This window comes from Tursiops truncatus, chromosome 15 (assembly GCF_011762595.2).
Source record: "Tursiops truncatus isolate mTurTru1 chromosome 15, mTurTru1.mat.Y, whole genome shotgun sequence".
NCBI lineage: Eukaryota > Metazoa > Chordata > Mammalia > Artiodactyla > Delphinidae > Tursiops > Tursiops truncatus.
Window position 1 is genome coordinate 26013301 of NC_047048.1, and position 24411 is coordinate 26037711.

Below are 24411 nucleotides of genomic sequence, written 5' to 3' on the forward strand. Positions count from 1 at the left end.
GTTGAGTGTAGGTTCTTAAATTTAGGAATTTGTATTAATGTCTTTCATGTTTGTTATTGATTAATCTTTTCTGTGTTGAATTAAAGTGAGTTAGCAATAAGGGATTGTTTAACCAGGTTCAAACCACATTCTTATAAAAAGTTCTTCTGATTGAATGCCATGGTTTCTTTGTAACCCAGAACCAAGTTTTCTCTCCTTTAGGCTAATTTATAAATAAACTGAGTAGTCACATATACAACACATTTGTATATTCTCTCCACCCCCCACCATTCATTCCACAAGAGATGTTCTTTACTCCTGGGTACTATCATACAGACATGCCGTACTTAATGTTGATTTTGCTTTTCAAACTCAACTTCTTTATTGGAAATAAGAATCACAGTTGATCAGCCATCTCTAAGGAATTGCCTTCTGAATTGGGCCTAGGCTATCTGACATCCTCCCCTCATCCATCCAGACCGTGCCCAAAAACACAGGAACAGTCATGCTCGTGGAATTTGAATTCAGCATGAGAGTTTGTGAAAACAATAAAAATGCACTTCCTAGCTCCCACTTCCCCAGATTTTTCCAGTTCATTTTGCCCTGGGAAGATGGGGTGGGGAGCAAGGCTGTGAAGCGTTTCAAAGAGCACTCGGCTTGGAGGACACCCTCAGATCTACCAGACCAGCCACACAACCTGGGGGAAGTCACTCATTCTGAGGATGAGGTTTCTTGCCTGTAAAATGGGAGTGAAAACACATGTTCAGCTTCAAATGATTATAGACAAGTATCAAATGAGAGAATTTTGTAAACTGGGCGGCCCTTTAAAATGAAAGGTGGTTATTATTTTATCCAGCAGCATGAACTTCCCAGCCAACTAAAGGACTTATTCTGTCTTTAAGACTTACTTGAAAGCTACGGGACTAAAAACCATGTGGTTCTGGCATAAGGGAAGACAAATAGATGATGACACAGAATAGAGAGTCCAGTTTGTGGTCAGTTGATTTCCAATAGGGTTGCCATTCACCAGTTCCTCCCCGGCATCTCTGGGGACATTTATGTGTTATTCCAAATCATGAGAAATATCAGTTGAGAAATTAAGATAAAGGGGCAAAATCTGTGGGAATTAAACTTTAACCATCAGCATAGGCATTACTAGTTCAAAGGAATTCTCTGACATAAGGTTGAAAGCAAGCATGGAATCACTGTCAAAGGTTACGGTCAACATTTCTGAAATCAGGACAGGAGCAGGTAGGAGAGAAAGGGCCACAATCAAATCAGTCATTCTTGCTTGTCACTGTTGCCATGTTGTTAAGTGTGTGTTTGTGGCCTTGTCTGCTACTAACAGTGAATCATTCTTGTAAATAAGAATATATTAACGAGATTACATACAGCAGTACACTTTATAAAAATCCTGCGAATCTTGTTCCAAGAAGTAAGTTTCGGAAGCAGTCCTTAAATTGGCAGTTTTGAAACATGTACTGTTAACCTTGCTAGGATATCCGAATGTTACGTTGTCTTAATAGAATCCAATAGTGTTTCAGTGTTTGAATATTTGCTGTAGGCTACAGTTCTTGGTAAATACTTTTATAGACGAAATTCAGAGACAAAATGTAAATGTCACTGTGGAATACTCCAGTGTAAAATCATTCGATCTAAAATCTGAATTAGGACAAGCGGTATCAGTTTTAACAGCAAAACGAAAATCAAGGCAAGCAGACAAAATATTTTCATCTCTAAAAAAGGAAATGAGGGACTTCGTTGGTGGTCCAGTGGCTAGGGCTCCGCACTCCCAATGCAGGGAGCCTGGGTTCGATCCCTGGTCGGGGAGGTGGATCCCACATGCTGCAACTAAGGATCCCGCATGTCGCAACTGAAGATCCCGCATGCCACAACTAAAAAAAAATTTTTTTAATAAAAAAGGAGATGAGCTAATATAAAGCAATATGTAGTTTAACACCCAACTTGTATTTGCTTTGGAAACACTCGGAACAGTTTGATCAACATCAGCATAACATGAGAGAATCTTTTCTCTATCTGGAATATTGTCTTGTGACAAATATTAATGCTTGTGTGTTTTAAAATCTCATTTAAGAATAACTTTAAATAATAAACATCTGTGACATCTTTCAATTTTTAACTGATATTTATTGGCCATCCACTTAGTGTTAATGTTTTATTCTTTTAATGTTTTCTGTTATCAAATGTCTGTATCAGGTAGAGATTATTTTTACATGTTTTTGAAATATATAATTTTGTCATAGTATATTGGTTCATAATAATAGTAACCCAGGGACTTCTCTGGTGGCGCAGTGGTTAAGAATCTGCCTGCCAATACAGGGGATAGGGGTTTGAGCCCTGGTCCAGGAAGATCCCACATGCCACACAGCAACTAAGCCCTTGTGCCACAACTACTGAGCCTACGCTCTAGAGCCCACAAGCCATAACTACTGAAGCCTGCATGCCTAGAGCCTGTGCTCCTCAATAGGAGAAGACACCATAATGAGAAGCCTGCACACTGCAACGAAGAGTAGCCCCCGCTCGCCACAACTAGAGAAAGCCCACGCCCAGCAAAAAAAAAAGTAACCCATACATTTATTATTATATCTTACTTTACCGAGCTAACCCCGAAAATTTTATTTATTTATTTATTTATTTATTTTTGGCTGCGTTGGGTCCTCGTTGCTGCGTGTGGGTTTTCTCTAGTTGCGGCGAGCGGGGGCTACTCTTCAGTGCAGTGCACGGGTTTCTCACTGCGGTGGCTTCTCGTTGCGGAGCACGGGCAGCAACGTCCGTTGGGAAATATAGGGTGTATGGGGGCAGATAAGCCCACCACTGGGACAGTGGACTAGGTGGAAGAGTGCATGTCATGGAATTCATTAAAGTGAACAGATACTGTCTTTGCAACTTGACTGCCTTGTGGAAGATAAAGCTAGAAAAGCCGACGGGGACCCAGATGACAGAGGGTCCTGGTTGCTGTGCCAAGCAGTTAAAATTCAGGTTGGCGGTAGAGAGCCGTGGAAGTCTTGCAGCTGGGAGTATCTGATCAAATCTCTGCTTTGGAAGAAGTTTGCTAACATTGGGAGGAATGGGTTTGAAGGGCAAGGGAGGCTGGGAAGAGTAGGACAGGGGGGACTAGCCAATTAGGATCCTGTTTTAAGAGTCAAGGGGCAAGATAGGAAGAGTGCCCGACAGCAGCGTGAGGAAAGAGCTGGAATGGTGGCTGAGAGTAAAACGAGCAGGACTGGAGGGCATTTGGAGGTGTGGCCCATGGGAGGTGCTCATCATGTGGGTAGAATATTGGTTAAATGAGGGGATGAGCTGACGGGCTCAGGCACTGAAGAATGAAGAGGCACAGATGCCGACTCCGAGGGATCCTTTCCAGCCTGGCTGTCTGGAAAGGGACTCTTGTATCAGATGAGACATTCTGTTAATGTCAAGGCATTGACATCAAGGGTCAAGGCAGCTTCTTCCACGTATCTCTAGGCTGGCGATATACTTATTAGTCATGTGTAAGCACACACAGAGTTCAGTCCTAGATTGTGCCACAGCAAGCAGGCATCAGAAGATATTCCTTGAGGGAATTCCCTGGTTGCCCAGTGGTTAGCACTCCACGCTTCCACTGCAGGGAGCATGGGTTCAATCTCTGGTCGGGGAACTAAGTTCCCGCGTGCCGCGCAGTGCAGCCAAAAAAATTAAATTAGAAAAAAAGAAGATAATCCTCAATGAAATTTACTTTTCCTTATTTGTTTAAACATCATGCTTCCTCCAGTTTGTTTTGTTTTGTTTTGCTTTTAACTTGGAAATAATTTCAAACTCTGTAAAAGTCACAAATATTACAAAGAACACCCATATATTCTTTATCCGGCTACCCTGATTGTTAACATTTTGCTGTTTTTTGCTTTGTGTGCATACGCTCTCTCTTCCACCCTTCCCCTTCCTCTCTCTGTATATAAACACTCTGTGTTGCCTTCTCTCCCTTTTTCTCTCCATACCGCAGCCCCCAACACACTTGTTTTTTTCTGAACCATCTAAGAGGAAGTTAGATACATCATGGTCCTTAATAGTTTCTTGTATAACTGTAGTATAGTTATCAACCTCGGTAATTTAACATTGATATAATACTGTAATCTACTGTTTATATCGCATTTTATTATTTGATCCAATATTATCTTTATGGCTTTTCCCTCTAGTATAAGATCCAGTCTGTCATAATGTGTTGCAGCTAGTTTTCAATGTCTCTTTGGTCTTTTTTATGACAACAACATTTTTGAAGGACACCAGCCCCTCACCCCACTTTTTTTCAGTAAGGTGTTTTTCTTTTGGGTTTGTCTGATGTTTCTTCATGATTATGGTCAGGTTATACAGTCCTGAGTAGAATGTGCAAAAGTGGTGCTATGTCCTTCTCAGGATATCAGTCTCAGGAGAGACACTTTAAGACCATGCAAATAGCCTACTCTTCATCAAAATATCTCCCCTGATTTAGCACCTCTTGATGATTTTTGCGTCAGTCATTCTTCACGTGATGGTTGCCAAAGGATGATTTGCCAACTCCATCTCTCTCTCCACCGTTACCATTTCCTAGTCAGCATTCAACCAGGACTAAGAGCTCTCCCTCCTCTCTCTGTCTCTCTGTATTATGTATCGGTATAGATCCATGGATTCCTGTTTTTTTCAATGGTTTAGAATTTATTATTGCCCCCTAATTATTTTGGTGCTCAAATATTTGGCCAGTGGGAGCCCTTTCCACCTGGTTCCTACATCCCTGTGACATGCCCCGTCATTTCTTGAGCAGTTTCCTACTTTCTGGTATTGCAAGATGTTCTGGACTCATTTTGTGCCTCTTTTACCCCAGCCCTGTAATCAAGCACTTCTTCGAGGAGCCCTGTGTTTTTTCAGTGGGGTATGGTTTAGACATTAAAATCTGGACACTAGATGTGCTTATGGCCATGAGGTTTTTTGTTTTTTGTTTTTGTTTTTTAGGTCCTTTCAGTGGGCAGAGCTGGGAAATAGGGGCATGGATATACATAGATACTTCCCATACATCTATGCGTACACATAAATGTGCACACATACACACATACTTATTTTAGAAATCCCAAGCCCGGACCTATACCTCCAGTTCCATTACATCCCCACAGCGTTCTCCCTTGCCTTCCCCCATATCTGTCTTCCGACTACATGAATACATTTACTAATTTGCTGAGCATTATCATGTATCCAAATATTTTCAGAATTGCTTCACTCATTCAACTACAGAAGCAAACCTACTAAATAGTTCAGGATTTTTTTTTTTGGTATTCCCCCCGACATTTCACCCAAGACTGGAATAAATTGCCCTTTTGCACTTTGCTTTCTTCACTGGAAATAATTTCATATCTGTTCTTTGAGATCTTCATTCTTTCTTGTAACTGCTTAGTTACATTGGCTGTACATCGCATAGTTTATTCAACCAATTTCCTATGCTTAGACATTTAGGAACTTGGCAATAATATATCATAACAACAAATAAAGCTGCAGTGAGTAATCTTGTACATAAGTATTTTTGCATTGTTGGAGGTGCATCTTCTGAATTCCTAGAAGTGGGATTGCTGGCTCAAAGAGTAAATGGATATAAAGTTTTGTTAAATAGTGCCACATTCCCTTCTGTAAGAGTGAGTTGTACCATTTTTCATTGTCACCAGCAATGTATGAGTGCCTATTTCCCCACTCTCAACAACAGAATATTTCATCAATCTTTTGGATATTTTTGCCAATCTAGTGGGTGAGAAATGGTATTTCAGTATCATTTTATTTTGCATCATGAATGGAATTGAACATCTTTTCATGTGTTTAAGGGGTGTGTGTGTGTGTATGTGTGTGCGTGTGTGTGCGTGTGTGTGTGTGTGTGTGTGTGTGTGTGTGTGTGTGTGTGGTGAGCTATTTATTCATAGCTTTGCCCATTTTCCTGTAGGATTTTGGGGTTTTTTTCTTCAATTTTGAGTGTTACTTGTGTATTAGGGACATTAGCCCTTTATCTGTGATATATGTTACAAATATTTTCTCCTGGTTTGTCATTTGACTTTGCTCATGTTATTGATAGCCATGCAAAAGATTTTTATGTGATCAAATTTATAAATCTTATAAATTTGGATTGTGAGTTATAGTAAAGCCTTTTTCGACACCCAGGTTTTAGAGGAATTCTTCCATGTTTTCCTTCAGTATTTGTATAGTTTCATTTTTCACATTTAGATATCTAATCCATTTTGGCGTTTTTTTCTTTTTTATGGGTGAAGGATGGGCCTAACTTATCTTTTTCCTGTTGTCCCACCACCATTTTTTTGGAAGTTCATCTCTGCCCCGGTAATTTGAGATACCACCTTTATCATCTGCTAGATTCCTATGTGCAGTTGGGGCTATTTCAGGACTTTGTATTTCTTGAAGTACTTTGAATGCTGGTGGTTCCAGCTGAGTTTTCATTAAACATTTACATCTCAGAGGCTGCGAGGTTCCAGGGTTTACAGCACAGAGGAATATTTAGGCCTCTTACCCTTTCACAATGGATAGGTGTGTCCTTAATATTTTCTTACTTAACACTTTCTGAATTTTCCAAATTTTCTGAAACCAGCTGAAAATTGTTTTAGTCTTTAAGAAAATTTTAAAGGTATTATCAGTTTTTAAACAGTGAACTTCAGCATGAATTTCTTTTTTTTTTTTCATTTTAACATCTTTATTGGAGTATAATTGCTTTACAATGGTATGTTAGTTTCAGCTTCACAACAAAATGAATCAGTTATATATATACATATGTTCCCATATCTCTTCCCGCTTGCATCTCCCTCCCTCCCACCCTCCCTATCCCACCCATCCAGGTGGTCACAAAGCACCGAGCTGATCTCCCTGTGCTATGCGGCTGCTTCCCACTAGCTATCTACCTTACGTTTGGTAGTGTATATATGTCTATGCCTCTCTCGCTTTGTCACCGTTTACCCTTCCCCCTCCCTATAGCCTCAAGTCCATTCTCTAGTAAGTCTGTGTCTTTATTCCTGTTTCACCCCTAGGTTTTTCATGACATTTTTTTTTCTTAAATTCCATATATATGTGTTAGCATACGGTATTTGTCGCTCTTTTTCTGACTTACTTCACTCTGTATGACAGACTCTAGGTCTATGCACCTCATTACAAATAGCTCAATTTCGTTTCTTTTTATGGCTGAGTAATATTCCATTGTATATATGTGCCACATCTTCTTTATCCATTCATCTGTTGACGGACACTTAGGTTGTTTCCATCTCTGGGCTATTGTAAATAGAGCTGCAATGAACATTTTGGTACATGACTCTTTTTGAATTATGGTTTTCTCAGGGTATATGCCCAGTAGTGGGATTGCTGGGTCATATGGTAGTTCTATTTGTAGTTTTTTAAGGAACCTCCATACTGTTCTCCACAGTGGCTGTATCAATTTACATTCCCACCAACAGTGTAAGAGGGTTCCCTTTTCTCCACACCCTCTCCAGCATTTATTGTTTCTAGATTTTTTGATGATGGCCATTCTGACTGGTGTGAGATGATATCTCATTGTAGTTTTGATTTGCATTTCTCTAATGATTAGTGATGTTGAGCATTCTTTCATGTGTTTGTTGGCACTCTGTATATCTTCTTTGGAGAAATGTCTATTTAGGTCTTCTGCCCATTTTTGGATTGGGTTGTTTGTTTTTTTGTTATTAAGCTGCATGAGCTGCTTATAAATTTTGGAGATTAATCCTTTGTCAGTTGCTTCATTTGCAAATATTTTCTCCCATTCTGAGGGTTGTCTTTTGGTCTTCTTTATGGTTTCCTTTGCTGCGCAAAAGCTTTTAAGTTTCATTAGGTCCCATTTGTTTACTTTTGTTTTTATTTCCATTTCTCTAGGAGGTGGGTCAAAAAGGACCTTGCTGTGATTTATGTCATAGAGTGTCCTGCTTATGTTTTCCTCTAAGAGTTTGATACTTTCTGGCCTTACATTTAAGTCTTTAATCCATTTTGAGCTTATTTTTGTGTATGGTGTTAGGGAGTGATCTAATCTCATACTTTTAAATGTAGCTGTCCAGTTTTCCCAGCACCACTTATTGAAGAGGCTGTCCTTTCTCCACTGTACATTCCTGCCTCCTTTATCAAAGATAAGGTGACCATATGTGCGTGGGTTTATCTCTGGGCTTTCTATCTTGTTCCATTGATCTATATTTCTGTTTTTGTGCCAGTACCATACTGTCTTGATTACTGTAGCTTTGTAGTATAGTCTGAAGTCAGGAAGCCTGATTCCTCCAGCTCCGTTTTTCGTTCTCAAGATTGCTTTGGCTATTCGGGGTCTTTTGTGTTTCCACACAAATTGTGAAATTTTTTGTTCTAGTTCTGTGAAAAATGCCAGTGGTAGTTTGATAGGGATTGCATTGAATCTGTAGATTGCTTTGGGTAGTAGAGTCATTTTCACAATGTTGATTCTTGCAATCCAAGAACATGGTATATCTCTCCATCTATTTGTATCATCTTTAATTTCTTTCATCAGTGTCTTATAATTTTCTGCATACAGGTCTTTTGTTTCCTTAGGTAGGTTTATTCCTAGATATTTTATTCTTTTTGTTGCAGTGGTAAATGGGAGTGTTTTCTTGATTTCACTTTCAGATTTTTCATCCTTAGTGTATAGGAATGCCAGAGATTTCTGTGCATTAATTTTGTATCCTGCTACTTTACCAAATTCATTGATTAGCTATAGTAGTTTTCTGGTAGCATCTTTAGGATTCTCTATGTATAGTATCATGTCATCTGCAAAGAGTGACAGCTTTACTTCTTCTTTTCCGATTTGTATTCCTTTTATTTCCTTTTCTTCTCTGATTGCTGTGGCTAAAACTTCCAAAACTATGTTGAATAAGAGTGGTGAGAGTGGGCAACCTTGTCTTGTTCCTGATCTTAGTGGAAATGCTTTCAGTTTTTCACCATTGAGGACGATGTTGGCTGTGGGTTTGTCATATATGGCCTTTATTATGTTGAGGAAAGTTCCCTCTATGCCTACTTTCTGCAGGGTTTTTATCATAAATGGGTGTTGAATTTTGTCAGAAGCTTTCTCTGCATCTATTGAGATGATCATATGGTTTTTCTCCTTCAATTTGTTAATATGGTGTATCACGTTGATTGATTTGCGTATATTGAAGAATCCTTGCATTCCTGGAATAAACCCCACTTAATCATGGTGTATGATCCGTTTAATGTGCTGTTGGATTCTGTTTGCTAGTATTTTGTTGAGGATTTTTGCATCTATGTTCATCAGTGGTATTAGCCTGTAGTTTTCTTTCTTCGTGACATCCTTGTCTGGTTTTGGTATCAGGGTGATGGTGGCCTCGTAGAATGAGTTTGGGAGTGTTCCTCCCTCTGCTATATTTTGGAAGAGTTTGAGAAGGATAGGTGATAGCTCTTCTCTAAATGTTTGATAGAATTCGCCTGTGAAGCCATCTGGTCCTGGGCTTTTGCTTGTTGGAAGATTTTTAATCACTGTCTCAATTTCAGTGCTTGTGATTGGTCTGTTCATATTTTCTGTTTCTTCCTGATTCAATCTTGGCAGGTTGTGCCTTTCTAAGAATTTGTCCATTTCTTCCAGGTTGTCCATTTTATTGGCATAGAGTTGCTTGTAGTAATCTCTCATGATCTTTTGTATTTCTGCAGTGTCAGTTGTTACTTCTCCTTTTTCATTTCTAATTCTATTGATTTGAGTCTTCTCCCTTTTTTTTTTGATGAGTCTGGCTAATGGTTTATCAATTTTGTTTATCCTTTCAAAGAACCAGCTTTTAGTTTTATTGATCTTTGCTATCGTTTCCTTCATTTCTTTTTCATTTATTTCTGATCTGATTTTTATGATTTCTTTCCTCCTGCTAACTTTGGGGTTTTTTTGTTCTTCTTTCTCTAATTGCTTTAGGTGCAAGGTTAGGTTGTTTATTCGAGATGTTTCCTGTTTCTTAAGGTAGGATTGTATTGCTATAAACTTCCCTCTTAGAACTGCTTTTGCTGCATCCCATAGATTTTGAGTCGTCGTGTCTCCATTGTCATTTGATTTCCTCTTTGATTTCTTCAGTGATCACTTCGTTATTAAGTAGTGTATTGTTTAGCCTCCATGTCTTTGTATTTTTTACAGATCTTTTCCTGTAATTGATATCTAGTCTCATAGCGTTGTGGTCGGAAAAGATACTTGATACAATTTCAATTTTCTTAAATTTACCAAGGCTTGATTTGTGACCCAAGATATGATCTATCCTGGAGAATGTTCCATGAGCACTTGAGAAAAATGTGTATTCTGTTGTTTTTGGATGGAATGTCCTATAAATATCAATTAAGTCCATTTCGTTTAATGTATCATTTAAAGCTTGTGTTTCCTTATTTATTTTCATTTTGGATGATCTGTCCATTGGTGAAAGTGGGGTGTTAAAGTCCCCTACTATGAATGTGTTACTGTTGATTTCCCCTTTTATGGCTGGCTGTATTTGCCTTATGTATTGAGGTGCTCCTATGTTGGGTGCATAAATATTTACAATCGTTATGTCTTCTTCTTGGATCGATCCCTTGATCATTATGTAGTGTCCTTCTTTGTCTCTTCTAATAGTCTTTATTTTAAAGTCTATTTTGTCTGATATGAGAATTGCTACTCCAGCTTTCTTTTGGTTTCCATTTGCATGAAATACCGTTTTCTATCCCCTTACTTTCAGTCTGTATGTGTCTCTAGGTCTGAAGTGGGTCTCTTGTAGACAGCAAATATATGTGTCTTGTTTTTGTATCCATTCAGCCAATCTGTGTCTTTTGGTGGGAGCATTTAGTCCATTTACATTTAAGGTAATTATCGATATGTGTGTTCCCATTCCCATTTTCTTAATTGTTTTGGGTTCGTTATTGTAGGTCTTTTCCTTCTTTTGTGTTTCTTGCCTAGAGAAGTTCCTTTAGCAGTTGTTGTAGAGCTGGTTTGGTGGTGCTGAACTCTCTCAGCTTTTGCTTGTCTGTAAAGGTTTTAATTTCTCCATCAAATCTGAATGAGATCGTTGCTGGGTAGAGTAATCTTGGTTGCAGGTTTTTCTCCTTCAACACTTTCAATATGTCCTGCCACTCCCTTCTGGCTTGCAGAGTTTCTGCTGAAAGATCAGCTGTTAACCTTATGGGGATTCCCTTGTGTGTTATTTGTTGTTTTTCCCTTGCTGCTTTTAATATGCTTTCTTTGTATTTAATTTTTGACAGTTTGATTAATATGTGTCTTGGCGTATTTCTCCTTGGATTTATCCTGTATGGGACTCTCTGTGCTTCCTGGACTTGATTAACTATTTCCTTTCCCATATTAGGGAAGTTTTCAACTATAATCTCTTCAAATATTTTCTCAGTCCCTTTCTTTTTCTCTTCTTCTTCTGGAACCCCTATAATTCGAATGTTTGTGCGTTTAATGTTGTCCCAGAGGTCTCTGAGACTGTCCTCAGTTCTTTTCATTCTTTTTTTCTTTATTCTGCTCTGCAGTAGTTATTTCCACTACTTTATCTTCCAGGTCACTTATCCGTTCTTCTGCCTCAGTTATTCTGCTATTGATCCCATCTAGAGTATTTTTCATTTCATCTATTGTGTTGTTCATCATTGTTTGTTTCATCTTTAGTTCTTCTAGGTCCTTGTTAACTGATTCTTGCATTTTGTCCATTCTATTTCCAAGATTTTGGATCATTTTTACTATCATTATTCTGAATTCTTTTTCAGGCAGACTGCCTATTTCCTCTTCATTTGTTAGGTCTGGTGGGTTTTTATCTTGCTCCTTCATCTGCTGTGTGTTTTTCTGTCTTTTCATTTTGCTTATCTTACTGTGTTTGGGGTCTCCTTTTTGCAGGCTGAAGGTTCGTAGTTCCTGTTGTTTTTTGTGTTGGTCCCCAGTGGCTAAGGTTGGTTCAGTGGGTTGTGTAGGCTTCCTGGTGGAGGGTACTAGTGCCTGTGTTCTGGTGGATGAGGCTGGATCTTGTCTTTCTGGTGGGCAGGTCCACGTCTGGTGGTGTGTTTTGGGGTGTCTGTAGACTTATTATGATTTTAGGCAGCCTCTCTGCTAATGGGTGGGGTTGCGTTCCTGTCTTGCTAGTTGTTTGGCATAGGATGTCCAGCAGTGTAGCTTGCTGGTCGTTGAGTGAAGCTGGGTGCTGGCGTTGAGATGGAGATCTCTGGGAGATTTTCGCCGTTTGGTATTATGTGCAGCTGGGAGGCCTCTTGTGGACCAGTGTCCTGAAGTTGGCTCTCCCACCTCAGAGGCACAGCACTAACTCCTGGCTGAAGCACCAAGAGCCTTTCATCCACACCGCTCCTTAATTTGGGATGATTCGTTGTCTATTCATGTATTCCACAGATGCAGGGTACATCAAGTTGATTGTGGAGCTTTAATCCGCTGCTTCTGAGGCTGCTGGGAGAGATTTCCCTTTCTCTGCTTTGTTCTCACAGCTCCCAGGGGCTCAGCTTTGGATTTGGCCCCGCCTGTGCGTGTAGGTCGCCGGAGGGCGTCTGTTCTTTGCTCAGACAGGACGGGGTTAAAGGAGCCGCTGATTCGGAGGCTCTGGCTCACTCAGGCCGGGGTAGGGAGGGTCACGGAGTGGGGGGCGGGCCTGCGGCGGCAGAGGCCAGCGAGACGTTGCTAGCCTGAGGCGCGCCGTGCGTTCTCCCAGGGTAGTTGTCCCTGGATCCCGGGACCCTGGCAGTGGCGGGCTGCACAGGCTCCCCGGAAGGGGGTGTGGATAGTGACCTGTGTTCGCACACAGGCTTCTTGGTGGCGGCAGCAGCGGCCTTAGCGTCTCATGTCTGTCTCTGGGCTCCGCGCTTTTAGCCGCCCCTCACGCCCCTCTCTGGAGCTCTCTTAAGCAGCGTTCTTAATCCCCTCTCCTCGTGCACCAGGAAACAAAAAGGGAAGAAAAAGTCTCTTGCCTCTTCGGCAGGTCCAGACTTTTCCCCAGACTCCCTCCCGGCCAACCTCAGTCCTCTCCCGGCGCTCCGACAGAAGCCAGAGCCTCAGCTCCCAGCCCCGCCCGCCCTGGCGGGCGAGCAGACAAGCCTCTCGGCTGGTGAGTGCCGGTCGGCCCCGATCCTCTGCGCTGGAATCTCTCCGCTTTGCCCTCCGCACCCCTGTTGCTGTGCTCTCCTCCGCGGCTCCCAAGCTCCCCCACTCTGCCACCCGCAGTCTCCGCCGCCGAAGCTCCCCCACTCCGCCACCCGAAATCTCCGCCGCGAAGGGGCTTCCTAGTGTGTGGACACTTTTCCTCCTTCACAGCTCTCTCCCGCTGGTGCAGGACCCGTCCCTATCCTTTTGTCTCTGTTTATTTTTTTCTTTTGCCCTAACCAGGTACGTGGGGGGTTCCTTGCCTTTTGGGAGGTCTGAGGTCTTCTGCCAGCGTTCAGTGGGTGCTCCGTAGGAGTTGTTCCACGCGTAGATGTATTTCTGGTGTATCTGTGGGGAGGAAGGTGATCTCCGCGTCTTACTCTTCCGCCATCTTCCTGAAAGTCCCCTAGCATGAATTTCTAATAATTCTCCCCCCAAAATACTACCTTTGGTATTCTCCTTTTCTTCATATCCCCTCAATAAAAGATGTTTCCAAAAGCTGCATATAACACAGGTGAAGAGATGACAGCGGGAGGCTGGCCAGCCAGGCTTAACAGGCCATCTGCTCTGAGCTCTCTCTGTTCTGCTTCCTATGGCTTCTGAGCACCACCACCTTCTTCACATGAGTGAGGAAGTAAGGAACAGGGAAGAGTAACATTGCAGAACTTGAATCATCGGGTAGCCCGAGTTTTTTGTTTTTGTTCTTGTTTTTTAATTTGGCTGCGCCGGGTCTTAGTTGTGGCAGGCAGGCTCCTTAGCTGTGGCATGCGAACCCTTAGTTGCGGCATGCGTGTGGGATGTAGTTCCCTGACCAGGGATCAAACCCTGCCACCAGCATTGGGAGCGCAGAGTCTTAACTACTGGACCACCAGGGAAGTCCCCCAAGTTTTTGATATGTAACATTTTAAAGCGTTCACTTCGGGACTTTGCTGGTGGCACAGTGGTTAAGAATCCGCCTGCCATTGCAGGGGACACGTGTTTGAGCCCCTGGTCCAGGAAGATCCCAAATGCCATGGAGCAACTAAGCCCGTGCACCACAGCTACTGAGCCTGCACTCTACAGCCCGCAATCCACAACTACTGAGCCCACGTGCCACAACTACTGAGCCCATGTGCCACAACTACTGAAGCCCGGATGCCTAGAGCCCATGCTCCACACGAAGCCACCGCAATGAGAAGCCTGCGCACTGCAATGAAGAGTAGCCCCCACTTGCCACAACTAGAGAAAAAGCCCACTCACAGCAACCAAGACCCAATGCAGCCAAAAATAAAGTAAATAAATAAATATATTTAAAAATAAAATAAAGCGTTCACTTCCTAGGGAGGGCTGACACAGGAGCTTGCTCATGTTCTCTCTCTCTCCCTCTCCGCACCCCACTCTGTGCCTGAATGGCCTCCCTTAGGGGGAATGACTAGATTCTTTATGCTTTTCATAACGTGGGGGCTATAAAAAAAAAACCTGTTTATAAGACTCATTTAGAGGAGACAGGACTCACACTGGCCCTGTGGTCTCTGTTATTATCAAGTTCTGATTCAGGGAACATATTTTCTTAAGGAAAATCAGGACATGTAATCTGATCTAATTCAACATGTCAGATCCTATAAAGCTTTTAAAATGAAGCCAGGTTTAATTATAATCTTGACAAGTCACCTTTTTGGAATGGAAGAGAATTATATGAAGGTGGGGTATACCTTTTAAGTGTTCAAATGCACGAGCGGTGTGACAGCCGGCAGACTCAAGAATTCTCCTGCTCTACTGTGTATCCATCAGGCAGCATGCAAGTAACAATGCTGTCTTGTGATTTAATGTAATCCAGACTGTTATTTTGTTATGGTTGCTCTACTATTCTACTCTTCTGTTAGGGTAACTCTATCAAAATAAAGACCAGGAATTTTCTTTAAAATTTTTTTCTTTTAAACACTATGAACAGCTTAGATTTGTGTATATCTGTGCACAAGCCTGGTGTAGAAGTTTCTTCTGAATAAGCTTGTTGTGGGTAAACTTTCAGACTTCAGTTCACAGTAAGGTCTTTAACTTGCACCTCCAGGCAGCAGCTACCCATGTTGTTTGATTGCTAGTTAAGTGTTAATAGAATTAAGAGTGTTAAAATATTTTTATAGGTTTAGTCTTCCACTTACTCTCAACACCTTTCATGTTGTTCCACTTGCATTTCAGTCTCACAGCCACCAGCACAGTAGGAAAGAGAAATCTGAGTCCCAGTCAAGCAGAAGGTGTCCTGGAGGCCAGAGTATCAGGGGAGATTTCTGACACTGAGCTTGAGCAGACAGATCCCTGTGCAGAATCCCTCTCAGAGGGAAGGAAAAAGGCCAAGAAATTAAAAAGGATGAAGAAGGACCTTTCTCCGACAGGTGTGTATTGAATCTCACTAAGGTTCTAGAGCTGTGTCTTCTTTAATGTTCTAGAAACTCTTATTTGGGGGGAGAGATTATAGCAGGGCTTCAGTCGATAACAAAGCCCATGTAGCCTAAAACGGGACCAGATGTTTTTCAGATCATTTTAATTTAATTTGAGGAATCTCCGAAAAGCCCTGGCTCTTGATAGAGTGAGGCTTGGTGGGGGCCTCCTTGTTAAAGATGGTTAAGTCTGTTTTGGTAACCTTCTCTCTGTCCTCCACGGTTTAGAGGCTTTGCTGATGTATGTAAAGTCACCTCAATATTTTAAATGTATATGTGAATTTGCACAGAGGCCTACTCCTACATGTGTTATTTTCAGTAGCAGAGTTTTCACTGTTCCCAGTAAAACCCCAGGCCACCTGAATTTCTCTCGTAAGCAGAATTATGTAAGGAGTAAAAGAAACGGGAAATGAACACATGTTGTATGCCTACTGTGTGCTAGACACTGGAGCCTTCTCTTTCCTGATTGAATTTCATTCTCACAACAGCCCTGACATAGGGACTCATCCTTGTTTTAGTGATGCAGAAGTCTGGACTCAGAGAGGTGAAGAAATGTGCAGGTCCAGGTAGCTAGTAAGAGCAGAATGAGAAGGTGAGCCAAGTCCCGTATCCTCTCTGTCCTCCAGACATGCTGTGGAGGCCCCATGAGCTAACCCAGCCCATGGTGCACAGACCCTCAGCAGGACCCGAGTACCAGGCAAGGAAGGGGCTTGCTGGGAAGCCAGCATCTGTGAAACGCCCTGCTCAGGAGATTGGGCCAGAACCTGGTCAGCTAGCAGACATGGTGACAGAAATTACAGCCACTGGTGACCAGGTTTGCTGATGACCCTGCACTGCACTTCATGCTTTTTTTTTTTTATCTTTATTTTTTCTGTTTTTTTTTAAACGAATTTATTTTTTATACAGCAGGTTCTTATTAATTATCTATTTTATACATATTAGTGTATATATTTCAATCCCAATCTCCCAATTCATCACACCCTGCTTTCCCCCCTTGGTGTCCATACATTTGTTCTCTACATCTGTGTCTCTACTTATGCTTTGCAAACCGGTTCGTCTGTACCATTTTTCTAGATTACACAAATGTGCGTTAATATATGATATTTGTTTTTCTCTTTCTAACTTACTTCACTCTGTATGACAGTCTCTAGGTCCATCCATGTCTCTACAAATGACCCAATTTTGTTCCTTTTTATGGTGGAGTAATATTCCATTGTATATATGTACCACATCTTTTTTATCCATTCATCTGTCGATGGGCATTTAGGTTGCTTCCATGACTTGGCTACTGTAAATAGTGCTGCAGTGAACACTGGGGCGCATGTGTCTTTTTGAATTATGGTTTTCTCAGGGTATATGTCCAGTAATGGGATTGCTGTGTCATATGGTAATTCTATTTTTAGTTTTTTAAGAAACCTCTCTTTAGTGGCTGTATCTATTTACATTCCCACCAACAGTGCAAGAGGGTTCCCTTTTCTCCACACCCTCTCCAGCTTTTGTTGTTTGTAGATTTTCTGATGATGCCCATTCTAACCAGCGTGAGGTGATACCTCATTGTAGTTTTGATTTGCATTTCTCTAATAATTAGTGATGTTGAGCAGATTTTCATGTGCCTCTTGGCCATCTGTATGTCTTCTTTAGAGAAATGTCTATTTAGGTCTTCTGCCCACTTTTTGATTGGGCTGTTTGTTTTTTAAATATTGAGCTGCATGAGCTGTTTATATATTTTGGAGATTAATCCTTTGTCCGTTGATTCGTTTGCAAATATTTTCTCCCATTCTGAGGGTTGTCTTTTCGTCTTGTTTGTAGTTTCCTTTGCTGTGCAGAAGCTTTTAAGTTCCATTAGGACCCATTTGTTTATTTTTGTTTATTTCCATTACTCTAGGAGGTGGGTCAAAGAAGATCTTGCTGTGATTTATGTCAAAGTATGTTCTTCCCATGTTTTCCTCTAAGAGTTTTATATTGTCCAGTCTTACATTTAGGTTTTTAATCCATTTTGAGTTTATTTTTGTGTATGGTGTTAGGGAGTGTCCTAATTTCATTCTTTTACATGTCGTTCAGTTTCCCCAGCACCACTTATTGAAGAGACTGTCTTTTCTCCATTGTATATCCTTGCCTGCTTTGTATAGATTAGTTGACCACAGGTGCATGGGTTTATCTCTGGACTTTCTATCCTGTTCCATTGATCTATATTTCTGTTTTTGTGCCAGTACCCTATTGTCTTGATTACTGTAGCTTTGTAGTATAGTCTGAAGTCAGGGAGTCTGATTCCTCCAGCTCTGTTTTTTTCCCTCAAGACTGCTTTGGCTATTCAGGGTCTTTTGTGTCTCCATTACAAATTTTAAGATTTTTTTGTTCTAGTTCTGTAAAAGTGCCATTGGTAATTTGATAGGGATTGCATTGAATCTGTAGATTGCTTTGGGTAGTATAGTCATGTTCACAATATTGATTTTTCTAAGAACATGGTATATCTCTCCATCTGTTTGTGTCATCTTTGACTTCTTTCATCAGTGTCTTATAGTTTTCTGAGTATGGGTCTTTTACCTCCTTAGGTAGGTTTATTCCTAGGTATTTTATTCTTTTTGTTGCAATGGTAAGTGGGAGTGTTTCCTAAATTTCTCTTTCTGATCTTTCATTGTTAGTGTATAGGTTAGTGTATAGTGCATAGATTTCTGTGCATTAATTTTGTATCCTGCAACTTTACCAGATTCATTGATTAGCTCTAGTAGTTTTCTGGTAGTATTTTTAGGATTATCTATATATAATATTATGTCATCTGCAAACAGTGACAGTTTTATTTCGTCTTTTCCAATTTGTATTCCTTTTATTTCTTTTTCTTCTCTGATTGCCATGGCTAGGACTTCCAAAACTATGTTGAATAGTAGTGGCAAGAGTGGACATCCTTGTCTTGTTTCTGATCTTAGAGGAAATGCTTTCAGTTTATCACCATTGAGAATGATGTTTGCTGTAGGTTTGTCATATATGGCCTTTATTGTGTTCAGGTAGGTTCCCTCTATCCCCACTTTCTGGAGAGTTTTTTTGGTCATAAATGGGTGTTGAATTTTGTCAAAAGCTTTTTCTGCCTCTATTGAGATGATCATATGGTTTTTATTCTTCAGTTTGTTAATATGGTGTATCACATTGATTGATTTGCGTATATTGAAGAATCCTTGCATCCCTAGGAAAAATCCCACTTGATCATGGTGTATGACCCTTTTAATGTGTTGTTGGATTCTGTTTGCTAGTATTTTGTTGAGGAGTTTTGCATCTATATTCATCAATGATATTGGTCTGTAATTTTCTTTTTCTGTAGTATTTTTGTCTAGTTTTGGTATCAGGGTGATGGTGGCCTCATAGAATGAGTTTGGGAGTGTCCCTTCCTCTGCAGTTTTTGGAAGAGTTTGAGAATGATGGGTGTTAGCTCTTCTCTAAATGTTTGATAGAATTCACCTGTGAAGCCACCTGGTCCTGGACTTTTGTTTGTTGGAAGATTTTTAATCACAGTTTCAATTTCATTACTTGTGATTGGTCTGTTCATATTTTCTATTTCTTCCTTGTTCACTCTTGGAAGGTTATACCTTCCTAAGAATTTGTCCATTTCTTCCAGGTTGTCCATTTTGTTAGCATAGGGCTGCTTGTAGTAGTCTCTTACAATGCTTTGTATTTCTGTGGTATCTGTTGTAACTTCTCCTTTTTCATTTCTAATTTTATTGATTTGAGTTCTCTATCTCTTGATGAGTCTGGCTAAAGGTTTATGAATTTTGTTTATCTTCTCAAAGAACCAGGTTTTAGTTTTATTGATCTTTGCAATTGTTTTCTTTGTTTCTATTTCATTTATTTCTGCTCTGATCTTTACGATTTCTTTCCTTCTGCTAACTTTGGGTTTTGTTTGTTCTTCTTTCTCTAGTTCCTTTAGGTGTAAGGTTAGATTGTTTATTTGAGATATTTCTTGTTTCTTGAGGTAGGATTGTATTGCTATAAACTTCCCTCTTAAAAGTGCTTTTGCTGCATCCCATAGGTTTTGGATCATCATGTTTTCATTGTCATTTGTCTCTAGGTATTTTTTGATTTCTCTTTGATTTCTTCAGTGATATCTTGGTTATTTAGTAATGTATTGTTTATTGTTTAGCTTCCATGTGTTTATGTTTTTTTATGGTTTTTTCTCTGTAATTTATTTCTAATCTCATAGCGTTTTGGTCAGAAAAGATGCTTGATGTGATTTCAGTTTTCGTAAATTTATGAAGGCTTGATTTTTGACCCAAGATGTGATCTATCCTGGAGAATGTTCCGTGTGCACTTGAGAAGAAAGTGTAATCACTGTTTTCGGATGGAATGTCCTATAAATATCAATTAAATCTATCTGGTCTGTTGTGTCATTTAAAGCTTGTGTTTCCTTATTAATTTTCTGTGTGGATGATCTATCCATTGGTGTAAGTGACGTGTTAAAGTCCCCCACTATTACTGTGTTACTGTCGGTTTCCTCTTTTATAGCTGTTAGCAGTTGTCTTATGTATTGAGGTGCTCCTATGTTGGGTGCATATATATTTATAATTGTTATATCTTCTTCTTGGATTGATCCCTTGATCATTATGTAGTGTCCTTCCTTGTCTCTTGTAACATTCTTTATTTTAAAGTCTGTTTTGTCTGATGTGAGTATTGCTACTCCAGCTTTCTTTTGTTTTCCATTTGCATGGAGTATCTTTTTCTATTCCCTCACTTTCAGTCTGTATGTGTCCCTAGGTCTGAAGTGGGTCTCTTGTAGACAACATATATATGAGTCTTGTTTTTGTATCCATTCAGTGAGCCTGTGTCTTTTCGTTGGAGCATTTAATCCATTCCCATTTAAGGTAATTATCAATATGTATGTTCCTATTACCATTTTCTTAATTGTTTTGGGTTTGTTTTTGTAGGTCCTTTTCTTCTCTTGTGTTTCCCACTTAGAGAAATTCCTTTAGCATTTGTTGTAAAGCTGGTTTGGTGGTGCTGAATTCTCTTAGCTTTTGCTTGTCTGTAAAGCAGTTGCTTTCTCCGTTGAATCTGAATGAGATCCTTGCCAGGTAAAGTAATCTTGGTTGTAGGTTCTTCCCTTTCATCACTTTAAATATATCATGCCACTCCCTTCTGGCTTGTAGTTTCTGCTGAGAAATCAGCTGTTAACCTTATGGGAGTTCCCTTGCATGTTATTTGTCGTTTTCCCTTGTTGCTTTTAATAATTTTTCTTTGTCTTTAATTTTTGTCAGTTTGATTACTATGTGTCTCGGCATGTTTCTCCTTAGGTTTATCCTGCCTGGGACTCTTTGTGCTTCCTGGACTTGGGCAGCTCTTTCCTTTCCCATGTTAGGGAAGTTTTCCACTATAATCTCTTCAAATATTTTTTTTGAGTCCTTTCTTTCTCTCTTCTCTTTCTGAGACCCCTATAATGCAAATGTTGGTGTGTTTAATGTTGTCCCAGAGGTCTCTTAGGCCGTCTTCATTTCTTTTCATCCTTTTTTCTTTACTCTGTTCCATAGCATTGAATTCCACCATTCTGTCTTCCAGGTCACTTATCCGTTCTTCTGCCTATTATTCTGCTGTTGATTCCTTCTAGTGTATTTTTCATTTCAGTTATTGTATCGTTCATCTCTGTTTGTTGTTCTTTAATTCTTCTAGGTCTTTGTTAAACATTTCTTGCATCCTCTCCATCTTTGCCTCCATTCTTTTTCCGAGGTCCTGCATCATCTTCACTATCATTATTCTGAACTCTTTTTCTGGAAGGTTGCCTATCTCCACTTCATTTAGTTGTTTTTCTGCGGTTTTATCTTGTTCCTTCATCTGGTATATAGTCCTCTGCCTTTTCATTTTGTATGTCTTTCTGTGAATGTGGTTTTCTTTCCACAGGCTGCAGGATTGTGGGTCTTCTTGCTTCTGCTCTCTCCCCTAAAAATATGGACTCTTAGAGCCTTCGCCTCTTCTCTGACATAGGAGCCTACATCACATGTGAAGGCAACCACTCCACCATCCTGAGTTTCTTAGATGTGGCATGTTCGGATCCTATCTTTATTTTTTTTAATTAATTTTTATTAGAGTATAGTTGCTTTACAATGCTGTGTTAGTTTCCGCTATACAGCAAAGTGATTCAGTTACACATATACATATATCCCCTCTTTTTTAGATTTCCTTCCCATTTAGGTCACCACAGAGCACTGAGTAAAGTTCCCTGTGCTATACAGTAGGTTCTCATTAGTTATGTATTTTATACATAGTAGTGTATATATGTCAATCCCAATCTCCCAATTCATCCACCCCCCCACCCCTGCACTTCGTGCTTGATGGAAATGCTTTCGTTTAAATCTCTGAAGTAGGCATGATGGTCCATTTTACAATTAAGAAAACTGACGCCTGAGAAAAGGCAGTGTCTTCTGCAAGTGGTGTTGAGAAAACTGGAAAGCTGCATGTAAATCAGTGAAGTTAGAAGACTCCCTCACAAAAATAAATTCAAAATAGCTTAAAGACTTAAATATAAGACATGACACCATAAAATTCCTAGAAGAGAACATAGGCAAAACATTCTCTGGCATAAATCGTAGCCATGTTTTCTTAGGTCAGTCTCCCAAGGCAGTAGAAATAAAAAGAAAAATAAACAAATGGGATCTAATCAAACTTACAAGCTTTTGTACAGCAAAGGAAACTATAAAGAAAATGAAAAGACAACCTCCAGAATGGGAGAAAATATTTGCAAATGATGCGTCCAACAAGGGCTTAATTTCCCAAATATACAAACAGCTCATGCAACTCAACAACAACAACAACAAAAAACAGTACAATCAACAAATGGGCAGAAGTCCTAAGTAGACGTTTCTCCAAAGAAGACATGCAGATGGCCAACAGGCACATGAAAAGATGCTCAGTATCACTAATTATTAGAGAAATGCAAATCAAAACTACAATGAGGTATCACCTCATACTGGTCAGAATAGCCATCATTAAACATCTACAAATAACAAATGCTGGAGAGGGTGTGGAGAAAAGGGAACCCTCCTACACTGTTGGTGGGAATGTAAATTGGTACAGCCACTATGTAAAACCATATGGAGGTTCCTTAAAAAACTAAAAATAGAACTACCATATGATCCAGCAATCCCTCTCCTGGGCATATATCTGGAGAAAACTCTAATTCGAAAAGATATGTGCACCCCAGTGTTCATAGCAGCACTGTTTACAGTAGCCAAGACATGGAAGTACCCTAAATGTCCATCAACAGATGAATGGAAAGAAGATGTGGTACATGTATACAATGGAATACTACTAAGTCATAAAAAAAGAACGAAATAATGCCATTTGCAGCAACGTGGATGGACCTAGAAATTATCATACTAAGTGAAGTAAGTCAGAAAGAGAAAGACAAATACCATGTGATATCACTTACATGTGGAATCTAAAATATGATACAAATGAACTTATTTGCAAAACAGAAACAGACTCACAGACATAGAAAAAAAATTTATGGTTACCAAAGGGGAAAGGGTGTGGAGGAGGGATAAATTAGGAGTTTGGGATTATCAAATCCAAACTACTATATGTAAAATAGGTAAACAAGGTCATATTGTGTATCACAGGGAACTATATTCAATATCCTGTAATAAACCATAGTGGAAAAGAATATGAAAAAGAATATATATATAAATGAATCACTTTGCTGCACACCAGAAATTAACACGACATTGTAAATCAACTACACTTCGATAAAAAAAAATTAAAGAAAGAAAAGAAAAGGAGTGAGGAAACAGCGGAGGCCTGAAGGTTATGTGACTTGCCCAAGATCACAGAGCCCTTAAGTCAGGCCTGCAATAAAGTGAGTACCTTTTAGCACAGTTACGTGATGAGGGGGATGCCTGCAAGCCAAAATTACTCTTCTCCTTTATCTTGCTTCCTGATAGTCACCCCTGTTAGTGGAACCAACAGTCAAATCAAAGGATGGGAGTGGAAGCCTGGAACTTGATTCACACTCAAGCCAAGAATCCATTGTGTTTCAGTTAATTCCTCTTTTTACATGTGGCTCGATCTGCCTGCAGGGCGTTTTCTGAATCTCATTGATATGAATGAAATCAAAGAAGCAGCAAAAATGTCACAGATGCCTTTTATACATTATGCTAAAGCTTAACTTTAACTGAAAACTTAAACTCTTGTTTGAAGTCTGGGTCGTGTATTTTAACTGTCTCTTGAATCTGTGAGTCTCCCTTTCCCTCATTTAGGTATTAGAGAAGTTTTTAATCTGTAACATACTTAGTCTTCATCTTTGATAACTTGTTGCCACTGCCGCATTGTACCTGCTTCACAAATCTTAAATATTAAATGTTAGCATGACTTTCAGAGCTCACCCCAAGCATGTTGTGGGGCGGGGCACTTTTCCCCTCTTGTATAGCTTTCCTTCACATCATTCTCTTTAATTTTTTCACTTATCTGTTACTTCTCAGGGACAGGATTTTAGGTTTTTTCCCTTCTATCTCAGCACAGTCTCAAAGGTATTAAAATACCTAATAATAGATTGCATCAGTAGATTAGCTCCTTTTATAACTTTCATCGTTTTAAGTGAAAACTTTCTATGAGTTATTTGGGGTTTTGAATTTATAATACCATCATTAAAATAGTTTTTTTTTTCCTCCCATTGACAGTAAAGCTGTCACTGCCACAAGATTTGAGCTAAAAAAAAAAAAAGATAGGTTTTTGTACTTCTTTGTCAATCCAGCTAAAAAAAGAGAAGCATCTTGACAACTTTTAATTGAATCAGAGAACTTGAGATCATTGAGTTTTCTTCTGGAGCACCATTCACTAAGACCTTCTGACGCAAGGCTGGAAGTTTCCTGGATCCTCTTTAGCAGGTTTGTTTTAAGCATGTAGTCCTAATAGTATCAGCTGGATGTAGGTCAAGATATCGGG

At 39.9% G+C, this 24411-nt stretch overlaps 1 protein-coding gene across 1 annotated transcript in view; it reads left to right on the top strand.

Moving 5' to 3' along the window:
* PARN (poly(A)-specific ribonuclease) overlaps positions 1-24411 on the top strand; it is a 167826-nt gene that overhangs the window by 135825 nt on the left and 7590 nt on the right. The window contains exon 23 of the mRNA XM_019928670.3: positions 15257-15450. Within this exon, the coding sequence (XP_019784229.1) occupies positions 15257-15450 (194 nt within the window). The remainder of the gene's footprint in view (positions 1-15256; positions 15451-24411) is intronic.